Raw genomic sequence first — 27,099 nt, forward strand, 5'->3', positions numbered from 1 at the left:
ACAAAGGAAGTACCAAAAAAACAGAACTGAAACATTTGTGGCAGCTTCTTGCAACCTGTGCCCAAACAGCTCTTTGAGCTATTTAGAGCAAATCACACCTTAAAATTTAAAATAAAGCTACTTCAGTAACTATCCCCATAATTCACACAGAATACTTACTATTAAGACTCCCATCTCTGTTAGCACATTGAAATAGGGTCCCACAGTGGAACCAGCAAAATTCCTTCACTGTTACTAACTTAAATGCTCTTGAGCTATCTGACACAATATCTCCTTCAATCAGTACATTCAATAGGAAGAGACACACTTCTACACCCCTAGTGGAAGCCCCCAGTGCTCCAGGTGAGTAACCAACCTGAAGTTTAGGGGCAGCAAAGTTTTGAATGGGTCTGTACTTGCAACTTCAGCCTGATCTAAGACAGCAGAAGCTGAGATACCACAGGAAACAGGCTTGTGCTTTGGAGGACCACACCCTGGTAGTGCTGCTTCCCTGAGCTGAACAGTTTTAACACGTTCAAGAGCACACTGCTGTGAACTGTCAGCAGAATGAGCTGGGGAGAGCACGTCCTGGGCTGTTCTAGGGATATTTTAACCACGAGTTATGTAGTAATTTGATTCTTGGCTAAAAAGTTAGTTTGCTAACCTTTCAAGCCTGGAACTTTGGAGGAACTCCTTGTTAAGCCTCCTTGGTGTGAAAACAGCACACAAGGAATTTTTTTTTCCCCTAGATGCTACCAAGCCAGGGGTGTTTTTGCTCTTCCAGTTCACAACCACCATCTCAAAGTGAGGTTTCCACCATTTTAGGTTGTGGGAGGCACTGATCTTAATATGCTCTGCCTGGGGCACAGACAAGCTACAAGAAAAGGTCTACAGAAAGCTATAATCTCTACCAGACAAGTATGTTGCAGGTACTGCCTGTTTACCTTTATCCTTCTCATTCATTTAAACTCTCAGTTTAAGTAAAACCACTTTACTGAGGCATTCACAGCCAAGTACTGACCAACACAGAGTTATACACAGCAATAAAAATGCTATAGCAAAACAAAGCCAACACGATCCAGTCCCATCAGAATTCAGACTTTTTTGCTTTGTTCCTTGAGAGTTATCCTGCCAAAGCACTTTTCAACCATCTATCTAGTTTACTATCTAGGTTACCACCACTGCTTATTTTAAGAAAAGCCTCAAGATTCATCAGCATTAAACTTTCGTATTTTGTATTTCTAAACCATCTAACGAGGTTTTCCTAGGTTAGAGGGCTGGCATAACCATCAGTGTGCTTATAATTTGGGTTGCAAACAGAATAAAATGTTCCTCAATAAGACACTCGACTCAGACTGCTAAGCATATACCAATTCAGTTCTGTCACTCCAGAAAGGTAAGGTGCACACTGTTGAGACGTGCCAGAGAAAAAGACGTTGCTCATCTGTGATTAGATCACAAGGCCTATGGTGGCAGCACTCATCCCCAAGTATACTATACTCCTATTCCAAAATTTATTGTTAGTGAACTTTGGTCCTAAACTTTCAACAATCAGGAGGTGTTTTCATAAGACTTACTGGATTTTATCAACAGATTCAGCAAAAATATTATCCTAGGCCAGTAATTTATACTCAGACCCCTTTTAAAGCAATTCATTGAATTTTTTCATCAAAGCATTTATAATGCACTCACTGCTGCATCAAAGTGTTTGCAGTTCTCTAAGTTCTGCGTAGATCCTTAACTATCATAAACTAGTTTTATTTTAGTAGGTAGGCTCTAAATAGTCTTGTCTTTCCAACGTCATTTTTTTCCCATACAGACAGCTAGGAATATCACATCAAAAGCTTCCACGGGCAATTCTGCACATTACAGAACAGTCAAGTATCACATTTCAACAGGCAAATTTACACTCACCAAGCAAAAAAAAAAAAATAGTCCATATTTAACTGGTTCATTTCGTAACAGCTACAGGAAAGAGCTAGAAAACTAGCAACTCTTCCTCTTCTCTATGTAAGGAATTATCATAGTTCTACCAGTCTAAGTACAGCTAAAGCTTGCCACTACCAGAGCATATAAAGAGCTTCCTGCTGCCAAGGACAGCATTGTGGTGAGTGTGATACCTCCTGCATGTACAGTACCTCTTGCACGTAAGAGACACCCTTCCAGCCCCAGAACAGCTGCAGCCAAACAAAACCCCCTCTGATGAGCAAAAGCTTTCAGAAGCTACAGGCCACCACCACCCTCCTCTTCCCATGGTGTTCAGCAGTCTACAAAAGAGATTTAATAGACAGTGGTACCACGTACCTATTTGTAGCATTTTTTTCAGATATTTTAATATTGCCCATATACCTTGAAGTCTCACTTTCTGTCCCACTGAGATTCTAAATAAGTTTTACTAGTAGCAGTTATTGTCAGGTATCTGACAGGTTTTTGAGTGAGTCCTACTAACAACGTGCTACAACAACTTCCTAAGATGAAAATGTGTAGCTGCATATGGCAGGATAAACAGGAAAGACTGACACCACCATGCTCAGTAACGGATGTGTTGCTTATACTAATTCAGCAGCACGCTGAGTAGTGTGAGCGATAGAACGGACAATTCTGTTTGTCATAAGTTGAGACAAGAATAGAGTACTAGGAAATTCATGCCAGAATAATGAGTAGAGTCAGTACAACAGAGTATCAACCTCTACAAAGCCCTGACCCTGAGCTAAAGTTTCTTTCCTCCTTTCATTTCCTGAATGCAAGGAAGCTGTGATACCCTGCTGGGCTATATGTTTCAACCTTCAGATACTCCTGCTTCCCAGGTTCAAGCCACCAAGTGAACTATTTCTGGAGAAAGTGGCATGGGGTAAACTCATACTTTATTGCAAATTTGACTGTTACAGAACAGAAGCAAGTTCAATTAAAAAGCAATTCCAGACCAACCTTTGTAGCCTCTACGCTATAGGGCACCAGTTTACCCAGCAGTTACTGCATGTGAAGACACTAAACAAATACCACGCATCAGTTCCACGAGGTCTAGCCAGAGAAACAAATCCAGCTGCAGTTGCAAGAACTCAAGATCTCATAAGGTACCTTAATAATCTAGAAACCTCCCCAAGTTTCAGCTTTCAGCAAGATTAAAAACAATATAGTAAGTTTAACAAGAATTGTCCCTCTGTTCCTCAGAACAAGCAAGTAAAATCTGAAGTATGAATGCTCCCCAGTGCTGTACTTCCCTTCCCACCATGCTGGTCAGCCAACACAGGCCCACACAGCAAGGCATACCAGTGCATAGAGTTTTCCACTACCTCGGAGGGGCAGCAGAGGTGATGCCCCACACCTCCAGCACCCACCATACTCACAGACATCTGGCTCCTTCCTGCGTGCAAGCACCCTGCCGAAACAGCTCTGGGTCCTCTGTGTCAGGAGGAGGCTGGAATCAGGTCATGTGAAAGTACTTGCAATTTCTCAAGGGATTATACTTAATTAACCAAGCCCCCTTCTACCAGTCTTAAAGGGCCTTTTCATACCTCTAAGCTCATCAGGGAAAAGAACAGCAGTAGTGACACCACATTGGAGCCCCCAGAGAGAGGTTAACTCTCCCAGCAGCTCTTGTGAGCTTCCCAGCTCTCTCCATTGTCCTCATCCTGCTCCACAGGGGACACAGCATTTCTCATTTGACTGGAGAGCAGAGAAGGGAATAAATCCACAGGACGTGTCCCATCCCACCCCACTATGGCAATTTGAATTAAGCCATCACCAAAGGAGAAAGCTTGCCCACCTTTGATACACTCAGTACCTGTGAGCCAGAAGTAGGACTTACATCCTATATAGTGTGTGGCTTTCTTTTGGTACCCAAGTAAAGCCTGTAGCAGGACTTCACCCTTTAAAGTATCCCTCATGATTTTAGTGCAGGGCCTGAAGACCTCTGTCTTCAATAACAGCTGATGTTACTGAAAAATTGAGCTACTTTGCATGTACATATCTTAATCATCTAACATTAGGACTAAAATTGGACACAAGCAAAGATTATTATCTGAAAACATTTTACTAGTTACAACACCCTCATGATTGCTGTAAGAGATAAGCATTTGAAGTAACAATTATTTTTAAAAAGTTAATTACTTGAATTGCAGCATGACTATCATACACCAGCAAGTCGGCTGAATGGTAACCTGAAGAAAAGGTGGGAAAAAGCACCACTTGCTGCCACCCCAGGACAGGTAGTTCCATTGGCTCTGGTGCATTCTGAAGCCATGGAAGGTGCTGGCCATGCCCTGCTGTGGTAGCACAGCCTGGTCTGCAGCAGGGAAGGGGCAGCTGCTGCTGATCAGCTTCACAGCCCCACTCTCGTGTGAGCACATGCAAGCCTGGTCAGGGAAGAATTCAGGTTAAATCTAACTAGATTTATGCTCACACAGTCTTATTCCTTCCCTATGAAGGAGCATAACAGCAAGCCAGCTTGGATTTAGAAGCTGCTCTGGAGCCATACCTGAGCAAAGTCACATTAGAGCTAATGTCCCCACCACCAGCAACTGCTCTTAGTCTCCACAAGGCAAGATGGCTCATGTGGACAGCAAACCACAGCACCCACAAAGTTTCAGGAACCATGCTGCTGAGGAAACAAGCCAGAGCAGCCAGCAAGGCCGAGAAAGTTCACAGCTTTGAGGAGTCTGCTTTGCAGAAATTGGACAGAGAAAAGGTGGAGCCAGCAACTCCCAGGCCGATGGACCCTGTGACACGCATAGCAGTCAACATCTCACTGCAGCAGAGACCAGTGCACAGAGCACTTTGCCCATAGCTTCCAGCAAAGATCACCTTCATAGCATCAATTTACTAAAGTGGGGCAGGGGGAAACCCAGTTATAGCATATTGGTCATTAAAAAGATACGCTGCCCCATGTGAAGCTTGGAAGAGCAGAGAATTTCTGCTTTACCTAACAAAGGGGTTTCAAAAAAAGCCAATTTTGTGTCCAGTCCAACTGCATTTTCTCTTAAGAGTTTTCTGGCAGGGTTTATAGCAGGCATTGCATTGCATCCAGTGGTTGAAAGAGCCAATCCCTTTTCTTGAAAAGGGTAATAAGAAGAGACTCACTGAGGTGATTAAAGGTTTGACAAAACATAACGTTAAAGCAGTCAGTTTCAAAAAAGGAAATCAAGTGATTTATGCTAATATAAACCCTGTCATACTGTAGTACAGTCAGAGCCTTAGGGTATTTGTTTGGTTGTTAATCTCAAAAATAGTCTGCTATGTTAATTTGTACTGCTCATCTTGCAGCGATAAGGAAAATAAAATTCTTTCATATAGAAAGTGGTAATCAGGAATATTCCCAAATAAATAATAAAAAAAATCAGTTTCCTTGAAGGCACTTGCTGCCATTGAAAAGGTAATGCCTACACAGCAGAGCACCACAGCAGCATTTTATTGCTTTTCTGGTTCTCAAGACCAAGTGTGAGAAGCCACTGCTACATTTGTGTTTAAGTCCAAGTCCTCCTTTGTAAGTGATCAATACTCTGGTATTCAGATGGACCTGAGTAGAGGATCACCAAATGGAGTCTGAGGGGATGATCCTTGCAGAACATGTCTATCAGTCCAGAGATCAGTTACTCATATCAGGGAACCTACTTCAAATACCCTTATATAGGGTTTCTTTTTTTTCTCTTAAGTGGTGGAGAATCAGATTTATTACCCTCAAGGAGAGTCTCTCTAAAAAACGAGGTCTCCTTCAAACCACATTCACAGAGCTCAGAAGGCTTCAAAAAAGCTTATTACTCACACAAAGGGTCTGTCGTTTGCAGATGCCTTACTTCAGATGCCTTCAATCACCTACCCTGCCCCAGCTTTGCAGCTCTCATAATCAGTGTTTCAAAGCTCCAGAGACACTTCCCTTGGTTAGTAGCAGCAAGCACTCAGAACTCACAAGCACAGCACCAGGCAAAACCAGGGTGGTGCCAATACTGCTTCATAGGACTGAAGAACTTTGCTTTTTAGAACTCTGGAGATATCATTTACCCAGTTTAATTAGTGATCTGACCTAGGCACGCCACCTTTTCAGGAGTAATAGTTCTACTTTATAAGAAGATTACTACAAAGTTATTAATTCAAAACAGTTATTAAAAAAAATGGCAGGGAATTCTCCTACCCCCTACACAGCATGGCTTCCAGAATCATTCCTCCCTTCTCAACCAGTCACATCCTACCAACGGTGTTTGAACTACATGCCTACTAGCAGCCTGCACCCTCTCCAGAGGGTAAACAAGTTTTAGTTTGAGAGAGGGAGTTGCAAGGTGAGAGTACTAAGCCAGGAGAAGCAGCCAGGCGTGGATCCCCACATTTAGTCAAGTTCAGATACTTGTATGCAAATTACACAACTTACTCCCAACCTTGTGCAATGGATCAATTCCTCTATTTTTGCCATTTCCTTTTTCAGAAATAGATTCTTCACATACCTCCCTTTGCTTTCCTGTAGCTGTTCCAAGTCATTAACATTGCCTTTTCTGTTTCTTTAGAGCTAGTTTGAAGAAACCCTTGGAGTAACTATTTTTGTACCTGTTGTTTGAGTGAGTTACAGAGAGCATCCTTTACTAGTCAAAACCCAGAAGGAAATTAAAATATCATGGGGAAAAATCTGGACCCCTTTTCCACAACATCTGGATGAGGAGGCAAAACTTGAAGAAAAATCTAGCCATATGCATTTGCCATCATTCAACTTTTACAATCTGTGTAGCTCTGGATTTTGTTTTGGGGGTTGTTTGTTTTGTAAACACCATTTTTTGTGCCCGTTAGAAGGTGTTGTTTTTTCCTCTGAAAAAACAGTACACACTCACTACGGTCTCTGCACAGTGACAGTAGGGTTGGCAGCTGCATTTCACATGTCAGCTTAACTACATCCCATACTAAACTAAAAGCTCTTCAACCTAAGGGCAGTGGATGCGTTCGAATGCCAGCAGTGGTATGGTGACATTTCGCACAGCTATTATCTGCCCCTCCTAGGCAATCCTACTCACAGCTTACAAACACATATTTTGTGCCACCTCCCCTTCCATTGTACACCGCACAACAGTGGTGTTATGATCCTGGCTGTGACTGTAGTAACTTGACCAGCAAAACAGTCCCTGCAGTCCCCACCACCGCCACCAAAAGCACTTCAGATTTTCTGAGAAGACTCTTAGAAGTAAACTTTCCCCCACCTGTAACCTTGCCTTAGCCAAGTTCTTTCCTCCCCATTCTCACCCCAAAGGGCAAGGGATTTCCCAGTACTGTTTAACAGTTGCAAAGACCCAGTTCGAGGAGCAGTCAAGACAGTTAGCCAGGACATATTTCCAAATAGTCAAGGAGCTATTGAGACAGGATGCTAACAAGACAAGTGTGAGCTGCAGAGACATCACATGTACAGTAAATACTTGAGATTCACGAGCTAACAGACTAAATACTCACTCCCTATGTAGAGGTCTTAAATTCAGTTGCAGTTAAGAACTGGTTTAGAGGTATCTTGAAATTGAGGGCAAATAAAATAGCTGTGCTCTGACACTCTTCTTATCATTAAAGACACTTTCCACAGGGAAGAAAGCATGATAACTGCTGTGATCAAGCTCTTCCTTCTAAAGGACTCATGTTTGGATAAAAAGTCAGAGCATGCTTATTTATTTCACATGCTTCTCTCTGTCCTTCAACCAAGACACTCCTAGCAGTTTAGCTCTGGTAAAGAACACAGAGCTGAACACAGAGCTGCCTGTTCCAGAAACCCCAAGCATGGCCTGGGTGTGGCATATCAAGCTCTTGGCCAGCTCACAGCCCTCACTGAAAGTCTGAACAATAGCCAGACTTCTAGGAGCTTGAACACAGTCTTACTGTGGGATCTGACTGCCCAGACTATGAGCCATCCCTCCAAATTTAACTGCAGGCACAGTCAAGGGTGAAGTAAAGCTATTTCATCATCCTGTGATTTTCAGTTTTATCATTTCCAGCATGCTAGACAAATCCTGCAACTTCCTTTCAGTACAGGGTCTCGTTTAGGCTGGCTGCATTTTCCTATCTATTTAGCTCATAGTTCCCTAAAATGCAGGATTTATTTTCTTTTTATTCCACCACTTCTTTTTAATATTCAGTTTCCCCACCCACACTTGCTTCCCTCACCACCAACTTATTTTAGGTTTTAAATAGTTCTGTTGGGACTGTCCATAGTTTATAAAACACCAGCTGGTGATTGCTGAAGTACCCTTTGTTATTTTGAGTTCCATCTAATTCAAGTATTTGGGCTTTCTTAATATAGATAGAGTAGCTACAGCACTACGATACACAGCACCCCATGTCCCCAAAGGCTCCTGAAGGGGCATAGAACTGCAGGGGAGCAGTGCCAGCACAGGCAGTGTGTGTAATAATAATAATGGCCAGTCTTCGCGAGCGAAGATCTGGGGAAGGTCTTTACACCTTCCAGCCTGTGCATTGGATTTTTTAGGTGAGACACAGTGTGCGCGGAACTGAGCCCACCCTTTAATCCTAAGGTTCATCTGCCGGGGCCAAGCGAGCTTGGACAGTGGCAGCGAGGTCCTCAGGACGTAGATGGTTTGCCTTTAAGGCTAACGAGCTCCATCTGCCCGGGAATCGAACCCCGGGTCTCGGTGGTGACAGCGCCGCGCCCTTACCACTAGACCACCAGGGGCTCCAGGCAGTGTGTGTACCCACCACACAAACAGCCTGCACCCTCCCAATCACTTCTCATGTCCGTACTCCACAATTATACCACAAGCAGAAACAAAGAACGAACCAGGGTGGGAACAACTCATCCATTATTTTCTCCAGCAGAACCATTTCATTGGTCCTATTGACTACATTTACACAAGGGCACTGGTACTAGCTACAGAAACAGGGAAGGGCAAGATGGTTTTTTGGATATAACTGGACAAGATGGACCAAGCTTTGAACCACTTCTTATTCCTCACTCCCAGGCATACCTGTTTTATCCCCTCCAGACCCATTATTATTTAATGTCTCAAGGTGTTCTCACAAAGTCTATTTCAAAAAGTTACAGCTACCTGAATGCAGTTTGCATCTGGTGGACTTAAAGGCTGTAGCTGTCTCTGCTGTTTGTTACAGGGACACAGAGTCACATTTTTAAAAAACAGAAAAAAGGCTTAGAGTTCCAGAGACTGCTACAGTTGCAAGCTATTCCCAGTTTGCTACAGGGTTGCATATTCTGAAACAGTGCTATAAGCTAAGAAGCAACTATCAAATGCACTAGTAACATACTGCCTCAGGACTTCCAGAGCCTAACAACATCTTCTGGCCTACTCTAGCTTCACATGGGAAAGTGTTTTAGAATACTACCTGAACATAAACAGATGTCCTCCATAGATCAACTGTACCAGCAAACACAACAACAAGTAAGATAGCTGTACTTAAAACTAACTGGGCTTATAATAAGAGCTCCTTCAAAAAGGGTTTGCTTCAGATAATTTTTAATCATTATACTCGACTTGCTCTTTTACTTTCTCCATACCACTCCAGAAGATGAAGTGAAGAACCTTCAGGCACCTCACAATACCCCTTAAGTTTCAGTACTTTCCAAGTTATCTTTGTTAAGAACTATTGTCCCACCGTGACAAAATCATGACCCTGAACAATCCAATCTAACTTAGAAAATTACCTAACTTAGAAATTGGCGTTGCTCTGAGTGTGGGGTTGGACCACATGACTTCTAGGGTTATCTCCAGGCTTAATTTTTAAATAATTCTACAAGACTACAGAGGTTGTTGGGGAGCAACCCCGTAATATTCAGAATAATTTTGGCAGAAATTGACACTTGATATAAAGTGGACAAGAGCGATTCCTTACGGGATTTGCAGTTTCAGTTTAGATCCTTTATCCTCCTCTACAGAGATGTTAGGGACTATCTTTATGCAGCCAAACAGGCAGATAAGCCAAACTGTTAGTGGTCTTCCTAAAGCTGCAGGTCAAAACTGAGAAACAGAACTGGGTAGTAGGAAGAGAAATAGAAGATGTACTCAGCATCCAGCTAAGTCAACATAAATGCACATATAACTTACAAAAGCAAACTCACTAGACTAAGTAGAGGCAGGGAGTCTGAAAAGCAACCTTTTGCCAAGAGCATTCACAATTCAACTTGAGAGCTTAGCTCTTACCCAGACCTGCTGTGTAGGGTTGCTTTTTGTTATGTTTTCAGTTTTTTCCACATGCTAAGGTACAGCAAGATAGGGTTTGCAAGCATGAATTCAACTTTGATCAAAGCCTGGGACTCCTTCAACATTCCTGCACACAGATACCTCACCACTAACGGCACATTTCCAGAACACTGGGAGAAGGAAAAGTTGCTAACAACTCTTGCTCAGGCTTGTTGTGGAAAAGGATAGTCACACAAAAATGCATCTAACAACCCATCTTTCTCTAAGGGAATGGTAGACCAATCAAATCACTTGGTTTATAAGACTGGAGTTATCCGAAAGGATTCAGACAAACATTGCCAAAACAAAGCTGCCATTAAATATCGTAAAAGCATTTCACAGGAAAGTCCTCTATGCCAAACTTTTCTGAGTCCGAAGTAACTTGCACATAGCAATTTGTAGAGACAAGGAAAAACTTGAAAAGACAGAGCAATGCAGCACACAGTCCAACAGGTTCTATAGAGAAAAAAAAAAGACACTCCATTTTTTTGCAATATAAAAGACATATGCAAAGTTTAGCCATGGGAGAAGTAGCAGGTCAACTCCTCTGACTAAGATACTTAGTGGCAGAAGAGACTTTGCACTGAGGTGAATAACTTACAGAGCAAGCAAAGCTTAAGTATTAAATTTATCAGAACTTGAAGCAGCAATGGAGCAAGGCAGCCTTCTGTCAGATTTCTACTTGATTATTTCACATTTATGGGAACAAACACTAAGACAGCATTGTATTTCCTCCGTATGATGCTGAAGCAAGCACTGTTCGGGACACTTCATCTTCAGGTGATGGGAGTGATTTTTTTGCAATTTGGAAGTTACTTAGTCCTTCTATTTGCTGTCTTCTGACAGATTCAAGAGAAGACTAGAGAGATATATTCTTACAGCTGAAGATGCTGACATGTATCCTCAGTCAAAAAAGATCTCTACCCTATACTCCTGGATGTGCAAAGGGGAACTCAGGCTGAGCGTAATACATTGTATTGCAGCTTGCAGTTGCCCTTCAACATGAGATGTTAGTAACAAACTAGAGAGCAAGATAAAAGAAAAAAATCTAACTTGGGGTTTTTGAGTTTTAACGTGCTTCCACATGTATGGCTGTGAACTCAGCACCCCAGGTATACACCACAGAAAACAGTGGTGGCTATAGACTTCACACAGCCCAAAACACTCACAGTAGCAAGTCATTAAAAGAAGAGTAAGAAAATTCTGAGTGTTCAGGAGCTTGCTGCTTCACAGTTTGTCATGGTGGGGTCAGAATACCATCAGTTTCAGAGTCAGTTTAGTATTTTAAGCAAAACAAAAAATATTATCTCAACACTTGGCTTTTTAAAATACCAACTTCAGGTAACAGGGGCTCCTTGATTGCATTTTGGAGCAAAGGACTAACATTATAGCAACAAGGAAAGCATGTCACATCAGTGTTCCAGGAAAGAGTAAGTTACAGTCCAGCTTCTGTAACAAAGCACAACAGAGCTGCAGGCTGAAGGACTAAGACACATTGCTTATCCAAATATTTTCCTGGTTTAGTGATAAAGCATTCCGTGGTGTTGAATAAGAACATTCTCCAAGCTTTCCACAGTCCCAACCATGGACTTGGAGATTTCTGATACTTTAAATAACACTAGCCTTTTCTGACCCCATTATTCAAATTACTAATAACCTTCAGAGTTTTTGAGACAGCTCACAAAACAAGCAGTCATGTCTAACACTTCACACAGCAGCTTCTGGTTCTCTAGGAGACTGTGGATATGGCTAGAACATAACCATTTTACTGGTCTCTGCTTTCTATATTTCACCAAGGCAAACAAGTTCACATACTGAGTCCCCCTCGGTAAAAAAAATACAGATACTGTAGGAAAAATGCAGTTGCTCACTCACACAGCACATTCTCAGAAATAGAAAAATCTAGGTTTCTCAGCTTGAGGTAAGCTCAGATCTTCATTTTTCCCCTGAGGATAACTGTAGCCACAGAACACTGAATACAGCCAGACACTGGATTCAATACATCTCAGCTCAAGTTTTCATTATCTATCCAATAAAACAAGTGAAGTTATTCAGTCACTTTTTCAAAAGTAGTTTTAAGTTTCCTTAATATACTGATACATGTAGGGTCAAATGAAATTACTAGATGTTGGCATAATAGTTATTGATGGTTAAGCTTTCAATCTCATCTCACAGAGCACAGACATTTCTCAACATTTGAATGTAACATTTAGTAGTTACAAACAATAAATAAAAAAAGGAACACTCTTCTTATGCACACTGTACAGTGTCTCCATCAATGAATGCTGTCAAAACTTAGAGGAACATATGAATATAATGAGTAATATAATCTAGTGCCATCCTTAAAGGACAACTCTGGTGGTTTTAAAAACAAAACACATACAAACTACATACACTAAAACAAACATGTCACAATTTTGCATGTTGTTACTGCTTAGACACTGAGTATTCTATTGTCTCAGCTATAATACAAGCACGTTTCTTTCAACCCATCCAGTTTTCCAGGCAATTTTGCTTTCTTGATTCTTGAAGGTCTGTTTTAGTGGTTAGATACCAAGTAGATTAACCAAGTAACTGGGCACTACTGAAAGACCTTTCTTTAAAGGACAATGCAATCAGGCACAGTCAACATGGGCTCATGAAAGGAAAGTCCTGATTTGATATCCTTCTACAATAAGGTCACCCACTGAATGGATGAAGGAAAGGTGGTGGATGTAGCTTTTTTGTATTTTAATAAAGCTTTTGATCTGTCCCTCACAGCATCCTTCTGGACAAGTTGTCCAATTGCAAGATGAGGAGGTTCAAGGTGTGCTGGACGAAGAACCAGTGGCAGCAGGCTCAAAGGGTTGTAGGGAATGGCTAGCAATCAGTCACCAGTGGTGTCCCTCAGGGCTCCATAACAGGGTCAGTGCTGTTGAGTATTTTTATGGATCTAGATGCAGGAGTTGAATGCACCATTAGCAAATGTACTGACAACATGGAACTGGGAGTGCTGTTGACTCTCTCAAGGGACATGAGGCCTAGCAGAGGGGTCTAGATAGATCAATGCCACGAAACTGAAAAAGAACAAATGCCAAATTCTGCACCTGGAGCTGAGTAACAGCAAGTACATGTCCAAACTGGGAGAGGAATGGCTGAAGAGCAGCCCTGCAAAAAGGGATATAGGAGCACTGGTCAGCAGAAAGCTCAAGAGGAGCCAGCAATATGCCCTTGAAGACGAGGGCAAATAGGGAACATCAAAAACAGCAAGCACAGCCAGTCAAAAAAGGGCACTGTCCCACTGTATTCAGCACTGGTGCAATCTAACCTGGAATACTTTGTGCAGTGCTGGATCCACCATGATGTTAAGGTGCCTGAACATGTCCAGAGGACAGCTGTCAGGCTGGATAAGGGTGGGAAGGCAAGCCCTTTGAGGAGCAGCTGAGGACTCTGGTCCTCAGAGTTTCTCTAGTTTGAAGAAAAGAAGGCTGAGGGGTAACCTCACTGCTCTCTGCAGCTTCCTGAGGATGGGACATGGAGACAGAAGTGCTGATCTTTCTCCCTTGGATCCAGGGACAGGATGCATGGGAATATTTCAAAGCTGCATCAGGGGACATTTAGAAAGGACATGAGGTAGCATTTCTTTACCAAGAGGGTGGTCAAACCCTGGGACAGGCTTCCTGGAGAGGGTGTCCATGTCTCAAGCCTGACAGCTTAAGAGGCATTTGGATAGTGCCCTCAATGTGATTCAGCTTTTTGTCAACTCTGAAGTGGTCAGGCAGCTGGACAAGATGATCACTGTACGCCCCTTCCAACTGAACAATTCTATTCTAAGTAGAGGCTATGATGGATGGACCTATCTATTTCTTAAAAGGAAGAAGAAACTCACCAAGAAAGTAAGCATATCTGAAACTACATCCATGTCTCTAATATTGGACGATGAATATTCTTTTCTAAAATAGGGGGAAGAGAAGGATGAGAGTGAAAGTTTTTTTCTCGTTTAAGTTAAATTTAGAACATCTCCACACAACTGAAAGAAATATTAAGCATATTTATTATTACTCTTTCATGTAATATTTTTATTTACTAACCCTTTCTTGACCAATGGTCCGCATCACATTTTTATAGTGTTAGCAAGAATTCCTGGAGCACCAGTTCTTATCAGTTTTCCTTCACAGATACACTACTGGTCAACTTTTCCAAGAGCCATCTCTTGCATGCATGAAGAAAGTATTTCTATAAACGTTCATACAAAGATTACTATGCCATATTCCTCTTGCTAACTTGCATATGAACAGCTCAAACATTCATTAAAATGTCTGCTTAATGATTTGTAGGTAAACCCTTACTTTTAATACATATGTACAAACCTCTCCTTCTCTATGTCTTCTAACTGGAACTCCCAGGTTGCCAGAGAGCTGTCATACTAAGAGGACTAATAGCATTGTTTTATGTAAGAGGACGTACTGGACCACAAAGTATCGTGTGGGTTTTATATCACCACTGTTTTACTGGGCAACCTGATATTGCTTGAATTTGTCAGCAGTGGAACTGCCTTCTTACAGTGTGCCTTCAGAACCATTTGCTGCCATTCTGCAAGTCCTGTGGATTATAACTGTTAGGAAGATATCAAGTTCTGGATTTTAAGAGAGAAAAACCACATGACCAGAACCCTCTTGTCCATCCAGCAAACCACCTGAAAAGACATTGAGTGTATTGATGAAATAAATTATTTCACCCTCTGAGCATGCCACTCTGGAATAGTGAAAGAAAAAAAAAATCTATGCCATATTTATATTCATAGAGATATTATAAACAAAAAGGCACATCTCTGAAGGATCAAAGATGTGATGTCAAGCACCCTGACCCTTCATGCTACTTATTTCTCTGGCAGCTCAGTTTTTACACTGTAACTAAGCACAGAATTAATAAATATCAGAGACTCAAGTTTAATACATTTTAAAATATACAGCAAGAATTTAGCCCAGACCATGCTTTATTAACATATGTTAAGTAAAAGCACATTCATTAAATGCTGTGACTAAGTGATGGATCAGATTGCCACAGCAGGTTTTTCCTGTACTTTGTCACTTCCCCACCATAATGAGGTCTCCCAATCCAGAAAGAAAATAGACTCTGACAAGGACTTACAAAGCAGGAGTACAAATCAGTGATATACAGACAGACAAAAATGGTTCATGGCTGCATAAAGTCAACAGTTTACAGTTGGACTCAAAGGTCTTTTCCAACCTAAGTGATTTTATGATTCTACCTCAAGAACATAGGGAGGAACGCAAGGGCAGAATAACAGTTCTCCAATATGCTGCATGCAAGATTCTCTGACATCAATTTAAAATTCCCACACCAAAAATAAAAACCCAACCAAAACCAAAAAACACAACAAGTACAACAAGAAAGTTTTTACAGTATTCACATTCCAGGACAGTGAAGTCCTGTCTCCTGAGTAGCCTTCCTCTAAGAAACAAACAAGTTGACCAACAGAACTAGGAATCTGCAAGAGAGTACAGCTCAGTCTGGACCCTGAACACCATGGCAGTCAGATTCACTGCATCAGTTATTCTGAACTCTTCTGAGATTTCATTTTTCTCTACACAGAATCACAGCTGGCAGAGAAAGGAGTCTGTCTCTTCCCCCCAAGTGTATCTTCTCAGTCTTGACTAATTGCATGTTCCTCTACAGAGCAGATCAGATTTGGAGGTTTTTTTATTCATTACTCCTTTAGGGGCACCCCTGTGCCCTTCTCTGTAGCTATTCAACCAGAATGGTCAAAGGGAGAGAGATGAAGCATGGGCAAGCACTCCTATTCCTTAGCCTGGCAATGGGATAAGAACTGATTGTCATTCCTTCATCCGTAGTTTGTATTTTTGTACAGGTTTCTCAGAACAACTTCTACAACTTCAGAGATGTTAGAAAACTAGGAAAAAGCATTTTGCGGGAGTCATGTCTTTAAAAACATTTTCAGAGTTTTCTCCTCATTTAACACAAGTTCAACAAGCTGCTCTACAACGGCGAGGAGTTTTTGACTGCCCCAGTACATCACACATTCATAGAAGTGAAGATATCCTTTCATAGCTGCACAGGAAGGAAGTAGCACTAGATCACTTACCTACTGATAGCCACAGCTGCTGCAGACAATTGCGTCTCGTCAATATAAGGTCCAAACCTCTGTAATTTCAGGTTTTAAACCTCCCAACAGTTGCAGTTGACCCTGTAACAACCAAGCCTGCCAGTGACCATCTCTTCCTACCTCCATGCCAGATATTTGCTTTAAACATTACTGCAAGAGTCAGTATTAGCCACTGGAGTAAGAAAGGTGGGTTTTATGCCCACAACTTCCAAAACACTTGAATGCTCCACCTAGAAACAACCATAAAAGAATGTTACAAAGAGATGTGACAAAAACAGTAATGTTCCATCAACCTAGAGACTTCAGCCTACTTCGGAAGTTTCATGTGGGATAAAAGCAAACTCTTTTGATGCAGTATTATTGGCTGTACTATGCAAATTCCTGCTGTTCCCAAAGACCCCTAAGGAAAAGCAAGAAATTAACTAGCCACTTACTGTTGCTCTTAGTTTACATCAGTAAATTGCCCTGGATTATTCCTGGGCAGAGAGAGATTTCTACTTTTCCAACAGTGGGTCTGCAGCAGCAAAGACTCCTCACTGGAGCTGATTTTTCATACAACCATTTAGCAGACAAACAGGACACAGGGATGGGGAACAACAGGGATCTGAGGAGCTGAGATCTTGGAACTCTTTTCAAGCAGACCCCGTTGTACTCCTTATAACAGTGATTAAGCACAGATAACAGCTTTATTGTGCAAATTCAGGGAGGCCCTCCTGCTGCACAGAAAGGGGGGAAGAAAGAAAAAAAAAAAAAAGAAGCCAGCCAAATAAGGTTGTTTGAGCTGCACGGAGCCAGGAAAGAGTCCAGGAGATGACGTAGCTAGAGGAAGCTTTTAGTCAGCTTCCTTCATACCCTGGAGCAGAGCCAGAGCTACCTCTTCCAGAGGGGCGTCTCTGGGGACTGGCCACTGATCAGCAAGGACATGCCCAAGCCAGCAGCCAGAGGGTCGTCCATCCCCCTCCCCTCTCCCCCCCCACCACACACCAAGTATCACAAACAGAAGATATTGGAATCCCTCAGTTTCAGTTCATCAGCTGTCTTTCAAGCAGCTACCTAGGGAGTCAGTGAGCTCTTTGCAGCAGGATTTCATTTCTGACTGGACATTATACATAAAACAACTGAAACAAGTTTCCTCTAGAGGCAGTGATGCCATTTCCTGTCGAAAAAAAAAAAAGTCCATATTAAGACATCTTATGAACCATCCCCATGAAAAAAGCACGAATTGTAATTAACCTTCAGGGGTGATTAATCAGACAAGGTAGAATCTCCCAAGGAAAGGGCTGAAACCACTTCAAAAGAGGTACTGCCTGTAAACGTTATGGTGACAGGATATTTGCTAGAAGCAAGTGATGATGAACCCCTGATAGGAGGCACTTTGTTCCCCATACCATTCTTACAACAGAAGCAGCAGACCTAAAGCTCTCTTTGGGTCCTGTTTATTGGGTGTACCTCACCAACCAGCTTCTTGTTCAACCGTCTCCGACAACAGACCAAGAAAGAAGTCAAAAATTAAATAGTCAACTAACATGTTTAATCTTCAAGGACTCTGGTATGATAAGCACTCTTAGACCTAACACTGCCATGTTCAAGTTTTATGAACTGGATCACGACTATCAATTCAGATCAGGCACATGGAGCAGTTCTTGTTCACTACAGTGTAAAGCCACTATAACTGATGTTTTTTGCACAACATTGCCAGTCAGGTGCAGGGCTTGCCATGAGACAGGAAAGGAAGATTTTACCAGTATGTAAAAATAAAGTGAAGGCTAGTTTATCATCAATGGTATACTTTAAAATCCCTGTTTAACATAGAAGGCTTAAAAGTACTAAACAGTAGCTTTGCTCACTGTCAGGTTTAATTGTTTCATGTGACATGAGGCAAAATCTTACTATTCTTGCAGAATTTAGGAACCAAGTTGATGGATACTACAAACTAGGTCGTAAAGGTCTTTCCTGTTTTGAAAAAAGTCTGTGTTTGGTATAAAGCTACAGACAATTCATTGCATACCAGTTCAGTAGTTTACCTGGTTACACTGTACACTCACCATCTTTTAGCTATTATTGCTTCTGAAGTACAAAGGCATCTGACATTCACCAGCAGGGGAAACACAGACTTCTGTATAAGTATATTTTGGGAGCACTCATACACCTCTTTACATTAAGTCATATATCTGATAAGTGTTAGAAGAAGCATACAGTGGATTGAGTGCCTAACAAGCTAGTACACATGTCAAACCAAAGCCTGTCTAACTTTGATCAGTGTTGCTGAACTTCTCAAATTATACTGAGTGAGGGAGAGGAGGCAACATAACACTGAAGGGTCAATCCTGAGATAAGGCAGAAGGGATCTAGAATGCTTCTAGAGCTCCTTCGTAATACAACAAAATCCAAACCCAGGGACCCGAGAGAGAAGTGCCCATCCGTTAAAGTCACAGTTTTCATCACTATTCACCCTTTGCCTTCAAGACCTCTGGTAAATTCCACAAGGAAAAAAGATCACCCAAACAAGTGTAGCACTCTGCTCACAGTTATCATCTTACTGCAGCATTTGGTAGCAAGTAGCTACACACAAGAAATTATTCAGAGGGTTCTTTTGATATCTACCTCAATTTCTGTTACCTTTCTTCTAACCAGAACTTTGCAGTTCTAAAGAACAAAGGGGGTTGAGCTTCAGAGACTTTTAGAGTCCAACTAAGACCATCAATTCAAATTATAGAGTCCCTAATAACTATTGCTACACTGAGTTTTAGAAAGCATTAAGGGAAAAGGCAACAGTCCAAACTTCATCCTACCTCAGTTTGAAGCTTCCTGTATTCACAAGATTAGTTTTGATTAAAACCATTTCTCTACAATGAGTAAAGACTACATTACCTAAAGCAGAACCGCTCAAGTCCTAGTGACAGGACAGTTGAATGCACACCCCACATGTGATGGATGCTCACGTTTCAAGTTCGGTGGCCTATCCATTCATATAGCCACAAAGTAAGTATGTGCACAGGCAAAACAGTCAATGAATCCTGCTTTTTCTAATAGCTAAAAATAAAGTATCATTAAATAGGCGTGACTGGTACCAAAAAAAAAAAAAAAAAAGTCACTTTCCCTCCCACTTTGACAGCTAATATGCTTTTTGTAATACTAAAGTTCAAGGGATTAACTATGGGGCTTAGACTAGCCACCAACACGACAGTTGATTCACTTCTATCAGGATTTGGAACAGTATTACTTCCAGCACTGACTAACCTGAATTGACTCTGCAAGACCAGAGCACCAGTCAGGGCAAGATCAGAGCCTACTCATGGCAAATAAACAGACTGCTCCCAACTGGGGCAGAGACTTTTCAGAGCTTGAAAACAGCTTGAAAGATATGTTCTAGCATTCAGCTAGTTCTACCTTTTGCAATATAAAGCATGGGGGGATAATTATACGTCCTCTTTGGTCCCTTCTTTAACTGTTCACACCTTGCAAACTTTTCAGAACACAAAAATTTAGACCAGAGTTGGCTGCTTAACTATAAGATCCCTCTAGACAAAAGAGAGAAGCTTTCCTGTTAAGAGCATAGCAGGATCAGCAGATTGATCCATGACGGACTTTCTACACAGGCCTCCAGCAACCAAAACCCCCTTGTCGTGCAGACATTACAAATCACAACAGCAAATCATGTGCACGAGTTCAAGGGTTACCAGAGTTAATCTTGGATTCTTATTAATAGTGCTACACAGCATAGTGCCACCCATAGCAAACCTCTCTTAATGAAATGGAAATCTCTAGCTAGATGTGTTAACATTTAGCTTAGCTTGAAAAGAAGCAGGGACTCAGAACTCAACAGCTTTTGCTGCTCAAGCCATGCAGCAGCATGTTCCTGTAAGCCTGGTGAGATGAATGATAAGAGCTACCAAGCAATTCAGACACAAATGTTTTTCCTGCCCAGCCAGAACTGTTCCCTGGAACATTTCCTCCATCTGTCTTCTTCACAATGGATTTATTTTTGTGATGAAGCCTACGTATAACTATATCTAACTACCCAGGTTCATCCACATTTGACCTTCATTTTTTTCCTTGATTGAGAAAGTCATTTGCATTTACTGTTTTGTTAATTAAGCAGCTATTAACAAATCTTAAGCTAGCACACTAGTAGTCATGTTTATTTCACATGAAGAAATTACAGTTATGCCAGCATATCCTGTTCCTGTAAATCATAGATCAAAAAATTATGTTTGAAGATTATTTCAGTTGAGTCTGCAACCGGGGCAGATGGGGCAGGAAACGAAGGCAGACATAGCAGGAGGCCTGCAGTTCAACAGGCAGAGACACTGGAGCCACTTTCTGAGGAATCTGTGGCGTGCAATACACAGCATTACAGCAAAGCACTTGCATTTCTCTATCTGCTCCAGTTTTTAAAAGCTCTGAAAGCAGAAGTGCTCTGTCAAAACCAGAAAGCAGCAGACCGAGAAAGTGAACCCGGCCTTGGGTGTGTCTGCAGAAGCAGAGGCTGCAGTGAGTACCTCCCAGCCAGAGTTCACAGTCAGCCTGGCGCTGGGAACTCCATCTCCTGAGCCTCTCAGCAACTCGTTCAGGACTTCTTGGCCGATTCACTCTGAAAGAAGTCACTCATCACTACTGTAAACTCTCTGGCTAAAAGGTCTCAACTGCATTTTACACAGAAGTCCCCTAACCTGGGCTGCTTCTGTTAATCTTACTGAACTTGTTGCCTGTATTTTAGTCAGTAAATCTTCACTAATGACTGCTGATGTTTAAAGAAAGGCCTTCCTAACGTTTCAGAAAATACTGTCTTAACCTTGAAGTAGCTTGAGTTTGATATCCTTTAAGATGTTGATGTTTAAATAACCATCATCATCATCCAGCTATTGTCTCAGAGAGAGAGCATTTAAGACGTCGGGAAAAGTGAAGTCAGTCAAACAGGCATTTAATATCAATTTTAAAGTAATAAAATTAAACTATTTAAAAAAAGGAAAGAAAATCAGGGTGGATTCCATTTCAACTACTATTTGCATAGGGGTGGGGTTTTGTTTAGAATCTTTTTTTCTCTCCTTTATATAAACCACAGATTCTTAGCTTAAACATTTGATGTTCTGAGGCCATTTCAGATCACTCCAGTGAGGAAACATCCAGATACTTCCAGCCTACTCCTTCCTGTTCTATCAATGAAGGGCTGGGACCAATTTTTACTCCCACCAGGAGAAACTAAATGGAAAAACCCCATGCTCCTCATTAGTCACCAAACTCCTGCTGCGAGGAGAGTCAAGTACGGACTTGACCGGACTTTATGAAGTACCAAAATCCCTCCAGCCAAGCAATACCTCGAGTCAAGCTGGGACAAGGCTCCCTGGCAACTCAAACTGACTAATTACAAGTTGTAAAAACCCCAACTTCTCCTCTTCGCGGAGCACACGAGGCGGCCATAGCTCTCTCCAGCTCCCTTCGGGCTCTCGGAAGCTTCGCCCCGCCGCCCTCCAGGCCGGGGAGCACACGCGGGCGGGCGGCGGCCCCGCCGCGCTCCGACGGACATTTTGGGGTGGAGGGGGCGGCCCCGCCGCGCCCAGAGCCCGCGGCCCACGCGGGACCCCGGCCCGAGCCCCGGGCGGGGAGCGGCCGGCGAGGGGAGCACAAGATGGAGGGGCAAGAGAGGGGCTCCGCTACCCAGGACTCCCTCCTGTCCCTCGCTGCTTCCTCCGGGGCGGCCGCCACCGCCCGGGACTCAGCCGAACCCAGGCGGGAGGAGCTCCTGGGCCGCGCCCGTCCGGGCCCCCAAAGCGGGGCCTCCGCGCTGCCCCGCGCCCGCAACACCCACCGTTTTTGGCATCTTCCCGGCGGGCTGAACACGGCGGTCACTCCTCCTGCGCCGGTGGGGATCCGCACGGGCTCCGCGTTGCTTCTAACGGGACTTCGCGCCGCGCCTCTCCCCCGCCCGCCTGACCAGGCCCCGCCCGGCCCCGCCCCGGGCGCCCTCGCCCCGGCCGGCCCCCGTCAGGCGGCCCGGGAGGGGCGCGGCCGCAGGGGCTGCGGCGGAGCCCACCGGGGCAAGAGCCGAGGGCTTCCAGCGCCCCTCAGCAAGTGTCGAGAGAGCCCCGACTGCTGAGGTTTATGCGCGGATCAGTGTCACTGGGCCTTCTGCTCCTTGTTAAAAGCACTATTTAAGAAAATAATGCTGTTTTATTGGCGATTGCATTGTTCAAGACAAGACTGCAGCGCTGACCTGTGACAGACCCTTCTGTGCCTCCTGCAGATGCAGCATGGGCGCTGCTAAGCCCGGGTTCCTCGGCCCTTGGTGCAGCAGGTCAGCACCTTTTCTGTAGAGGTTTTCACAGCTGTCCCTTTGAATAAAAAACACACTTCCAGCTCCAGGTGCTTCAAAAGCCCAAGGGACTGTGGCTCCCTGAAGCACGGCAAGCAAACCACCTCTGGTCTTCAAGGCTTCTCCAAGGCCACCACCTTAATCACACAATATAAATGAGGAATCAAATTCATGGATGAGAATATTTGGAGGTCCAGCAGCAAGCCACCTGCCGAAGTTGCCCTTGCCATCCGTGTTTTGAAACCACTGATGGAGGAAATCAAGGTCCAGTATTTTCATGGGAATTTAAAGATGCCATTTCTTCTCATTTGGGACTCTGAACATAACTGTCAAACAGCAGACTAAGTCCTGTTTTCTCTCAGGAAGAAGTCTTTCCTTTTAAAGGTATCAGCTTGTGCCTAGAAGAAGAAAATGAAATGTTTACATTAAATTGTCTTAATTTTAAAGGAAAGTAGAAAAATACCTTATTTTTTTCTTGATTTTGTGTCTTCTTGTCAAATCTGGTAAACATTTTTAATCTTTAAGCCATCTTGGTTGATGGAAAGCCTGTGCAGGCTAGCTGTGCTTCATACCTACTTTTTTTTTTTTTTTCCCCAGCATCCTGAATAAATGAAGATTATGTTAATTTAAGATATAAATTGAGATATAAAATAGGAAGAAAGCAAGCCAGGATCAACTGAGCATAGACTGCTGCTGAGTAAACTGTTTTCTTTGATTACAGTTTTCTACTGTGATTAATATTAAACTGAGGTATGTTGGGAATTGACATCAGATTCATGATAACACTTTGTATGTCTTTAAAAATTGCAGTTCATTCAAAAGATCTCAAAGTGCCTTGTAAATACTCATAATTAAATCCTCAGGGTCTTCAGAAAAGAAGTTTCTCTTCTTCCCCCAAGGATTAATAATGCTGTGAATGTTTATGTAATATGATACAAATAAATTTTAAGCTTATAGAATGTGCTGATTTGCTTTTCAATGTCATGTTTCCTCACCGTGCAGCACTGCATGAGAAAGAGAAAATCCAGAATAGTTCTCAGCCTATAAAAAAGAAAAATAAAATTTGCAAGACACAAGGCCTTGCCTCACCCTGAAGTAAATCAAGAGTAATACTATAGAGAGTAATAAAAGTATTCCTATGCCCACCTGGCAGGAGAAGGAATTGGGGTCCATGAGCTTTCTTTGCCTCAGCTAAATATACAGGTTTCACTTAAACTAGAATCTCTGTGCTGTGCCTACATAGGAAAAAAAATCAGTATAATTGGATTGATGTAAACCAGCATAACTTTCCTTCACATAAAGTCACAGGTGCCTAAGAGCCTGTGTTATAAAGTTTTCTTCCTTTTCTGGCTCATTTTTATGTTGAGACTTCCTTAGACTAGGTCCAACAAGACCTTTCTCACTGAATTCAAGTGACTCCGTGGAGACTTCTTCCATGCTAACAACATATATGATAGCGAGAGCCCAATTCTGCTTCTATTGGGACTTCTATTCCAATGTTCCTTCATAAGACTGAGGTAACTGGAGAATTTCATTATTCTTTTTCATAAAGATGATAAGACTTTAGATGATAGAATTGTAGCTATTTCCTTGCCAAATTTAAAGTGCCACAGTTTAGTATCCGGGGACCTAATGTTTTCTTCATAGTGCTAATGACGAGAAGCCGTGATGCAAATGAAGCCTTGTGCTAGTGAAACAATCAGATCCAAAGGAACTGTATTCCCACTCAGAGTGTTCCTGGCATTGGCCATGTGTGCAGAAAGTCATAAACCCTGTGCCAAAGAGTCTCAAACAGTCTGAAGGGGCAAGACAAAGCAAAGCAAATGCTACAGCATAACAGACACTTCTTTCTCACCCCCGCCACTTCTCTCGTCCTTCTTCCCTAACATTCGTAGCAATAGCCAAACAAAACACGATTCATGCCACTTCGAAAGACAAGGGTTCCCTGTAAGAGACATGAGTCTCTATGCTTCTCTTCTTCTGCTTCTTCCTTTCCCCTTCCCCACTGAGGTGGAGGACAAGACATCTGAAACAAGAACCACATGGTGCTCCAGCCACAGTACCATGAGGAATTCCTACTGCAGACGTATTGCACCAAGACCTCACCTCCACTGGACCTCTGCTTTGCCAGCTGCTGAGGAGGGGTGGTGTCATCCAGCAGTCATTTGCTGAGCACTCCCTGCCTGGCCATGTATGAGAACAACCACATCAGTGGATTCCTTGAGAGCCACAGGCAGGGGTTATCTCTCCTCCTGATTTCAGAATGAGATTCCAAGGGTTAAAAGTATCAGCTGACTAAAGATCCTTCTTGCAGGAGTCTGGAGAAATGAGTAACATTACCCAGGGCCTCAAAAATGCTGTTATTTCCAGACTGCTCAGATCCCAAATAATATTAAAGTGTTTCAGAATTAGATTAGACCTGATGACATTAAGCATTCTCCTGGGAGGAGGTCTGGTATTTCACTGAGGATTTCTGGTCTTGGTTTCATTTACATCCAACCTTCTGTAGTACCTTCTTTTAAGCAGAAAAAGCAGGTAAATTATTTGGTCTGACATATCAAAATTATTTAGCGTGAGCACTTAAACAAGGGGCTGCATATAGTTTTTGCTTTCGTCAGCATATAGTTTTTTTGACTAATGTAGAGTAACCTGAGCTCCCTTTTGCATAGCTTTGACAGGATAGAGGCCAAATTCTTACTAGAGGTGTATTTCAGAGGGCTGAAATTTAGTTTTATTCACATAAGTAAAGGGAGGCACAAAATGAAATTGTTACCATAGTATGAGAACTACACCTTCACCACACAGTAGTCCTAGATTGAGTCTGTTTAAAATTAACCAGTCAGGTTCTGAGCTCCTGTTTGAATAGCAGCTAAACTTCTTCCTGCTGCTCTCACTGCTTTCCTTCTGCTCAGACTTAATGCCTTTAGGTTCACAGTGAGATGCCTTCAATGGCAATCTTGGATCATCTTACTGTTTAATTGTATTTAGAAGTAAAAAGCATTTTCTTACCCAAACAAACAAAATCACTCTTTCCATTCACCCTTGCCTCTTTAACACCTTTATGCCTTGAGCATTGCAGTAATTTTTTGCAGTGATTCTTCAGCCGGAAGGATGAGAGAAGTAAAGGAAGTGGAGAGCATACCACATCCAGGAAGGCAGGGTTTGAAAAGGCTGGAAATAATTCCATTTCCATGTAGCTGCAGTGACAGGGTAGAAGCTGATGGGCCACTGAATGTGTGATCCCATTTATCTGATCCCCTTTCCACCTCACAGAATGGATCTCATTACATTGTAACATCCCAGCTCCTGGCTTGTCCATTCACTATGGCAGAAATAGCTGGAACTGCTTGGAAATCCCAGGGATTGGAGTCTGCCAGATGCTCTGGTTCCTAGTCCCTCATTCCCTCCAGCATATAAATCCACCACTGGCAATGATGCCTCTGCAAGGTACACGAGAGAAGGGAGGACTAGGTACAATGACTTGCTGTACAGCCCACACCACTCATCTTTCCCTGTTAGTCTGGAGATATGCTGTGTTTGTGCAGAGAAAGACTAAAGAAGAGAGTTTCAAACCAGACAAAAGGTGTGCAATGTATGCAATGACCATATGAAAAAAATGTAAGAACAAGCCATCTGCTAAAATTGGCTCTTCTTCAGTTATTCTTTCCATATACCATATGCAAGCAAATGGTCATGTGTTGCTTGCTTTGTACACCTTGTAGTGCTTGCAGCAATGTGGGGAACAAACGGGAATCTAATAGATATTCTGGGACCTCACTCTACATATTTACAACTCAACAGAGAACATTACAATGACAAAACAATTAATGAGAATATGTTCTGCCAATTTGGATGAAAGGTACTAGCATAGAAATGCTCTTAAATCTAGGCAGAAGTGGAACAATGTGAGCTTTGGAGACTGACACTGGCACCTTCTCCTTAGATAGCTTTGGCATGTGAGGTGTATGGAAAAGGAAACATGTTTACTCATATGTATTTCTCATAGGCCATTAAGCATTTACAGTAGTCAGGGTCAGCTAAAAACATACTGGAAACTGGGAACTAGAGGTAAATTACTACATTACCCATTGCATTCTACCCCCAAGACACATTAAGTAAACTTTCCTATCTGACCATTCAGGAGCCACTCTGGCAGTCACACTCCCACCACCAGAGACTGTTTGGTCCTGGGACCAAACTCTTTGCAGCTCCAGTGACTTGACATGGGCTCCACTTGATTCCCTACACACCCCACTCTCAGTAAGACAAGTTCTCCTTACTAGCTCGACCCCAGGTTTCCCATAGTAGAGTCTCAGAACTCTGGTTCCTTTAAGTAATTTTATCATCATGCAACAACAGAGTAATAGCTCTAGGTGGGTGCCCGCAAGGAGGGACCCTGACCAAAGGACTCCCTGGGCTTTTATACCTTGTCAGTCTGTCCTCAGATAGCCTGGGGTCTTCCTGCTTAGTCCTTGGCTTCTGCTGTGTCTCTGAGTGGCAGGTCTCTCTTACCT

The 27,099-nt window shown here is 42.6% G+C and overlaps 1 protein-coding gene across 1 annotated transcript in view; it reads right to left on the minus strand.

Annotated features, from left to right (window-relative positions):
- The window catches only part of MSN (moesin), a 44,213-nt gene extending 21,988 nt beyond the window's left edge, over nt 1-22,225 (minus strand). The window contains exon 1 of the mRNA XM_050310421.1: nt 22,082-22,225. Coding sequence (XP_050166378.1) covers nt 22,082-22,093 — 12 coding nt within the window. The 5' untranslated portion in view covers nt 22,094-22,225. The remainder of the gene's footprint in view (nt 1-22,081) is intronic.
- Nucleotides 22,226-27,099: the final 4,874 nt, after the last annotated feature.

This window comes from Myiozetetes cayanensis, unplaced genomic scaffold, assembly GCF_022539395.1.
Source record: "Myiozetetes cayanensis isolate MyiCay16 unplaced genomic scaffold, myiCay2020 scf15, whole genome shotgun sequence".
Classification (NCBI taxonomy): domain Eukaryota; kingdom Metazoa; phylum Chordata; class Aves; order Passeriformes; family Tyrannidae; genus Myiozetetes; species Myiozetetes cayanensis.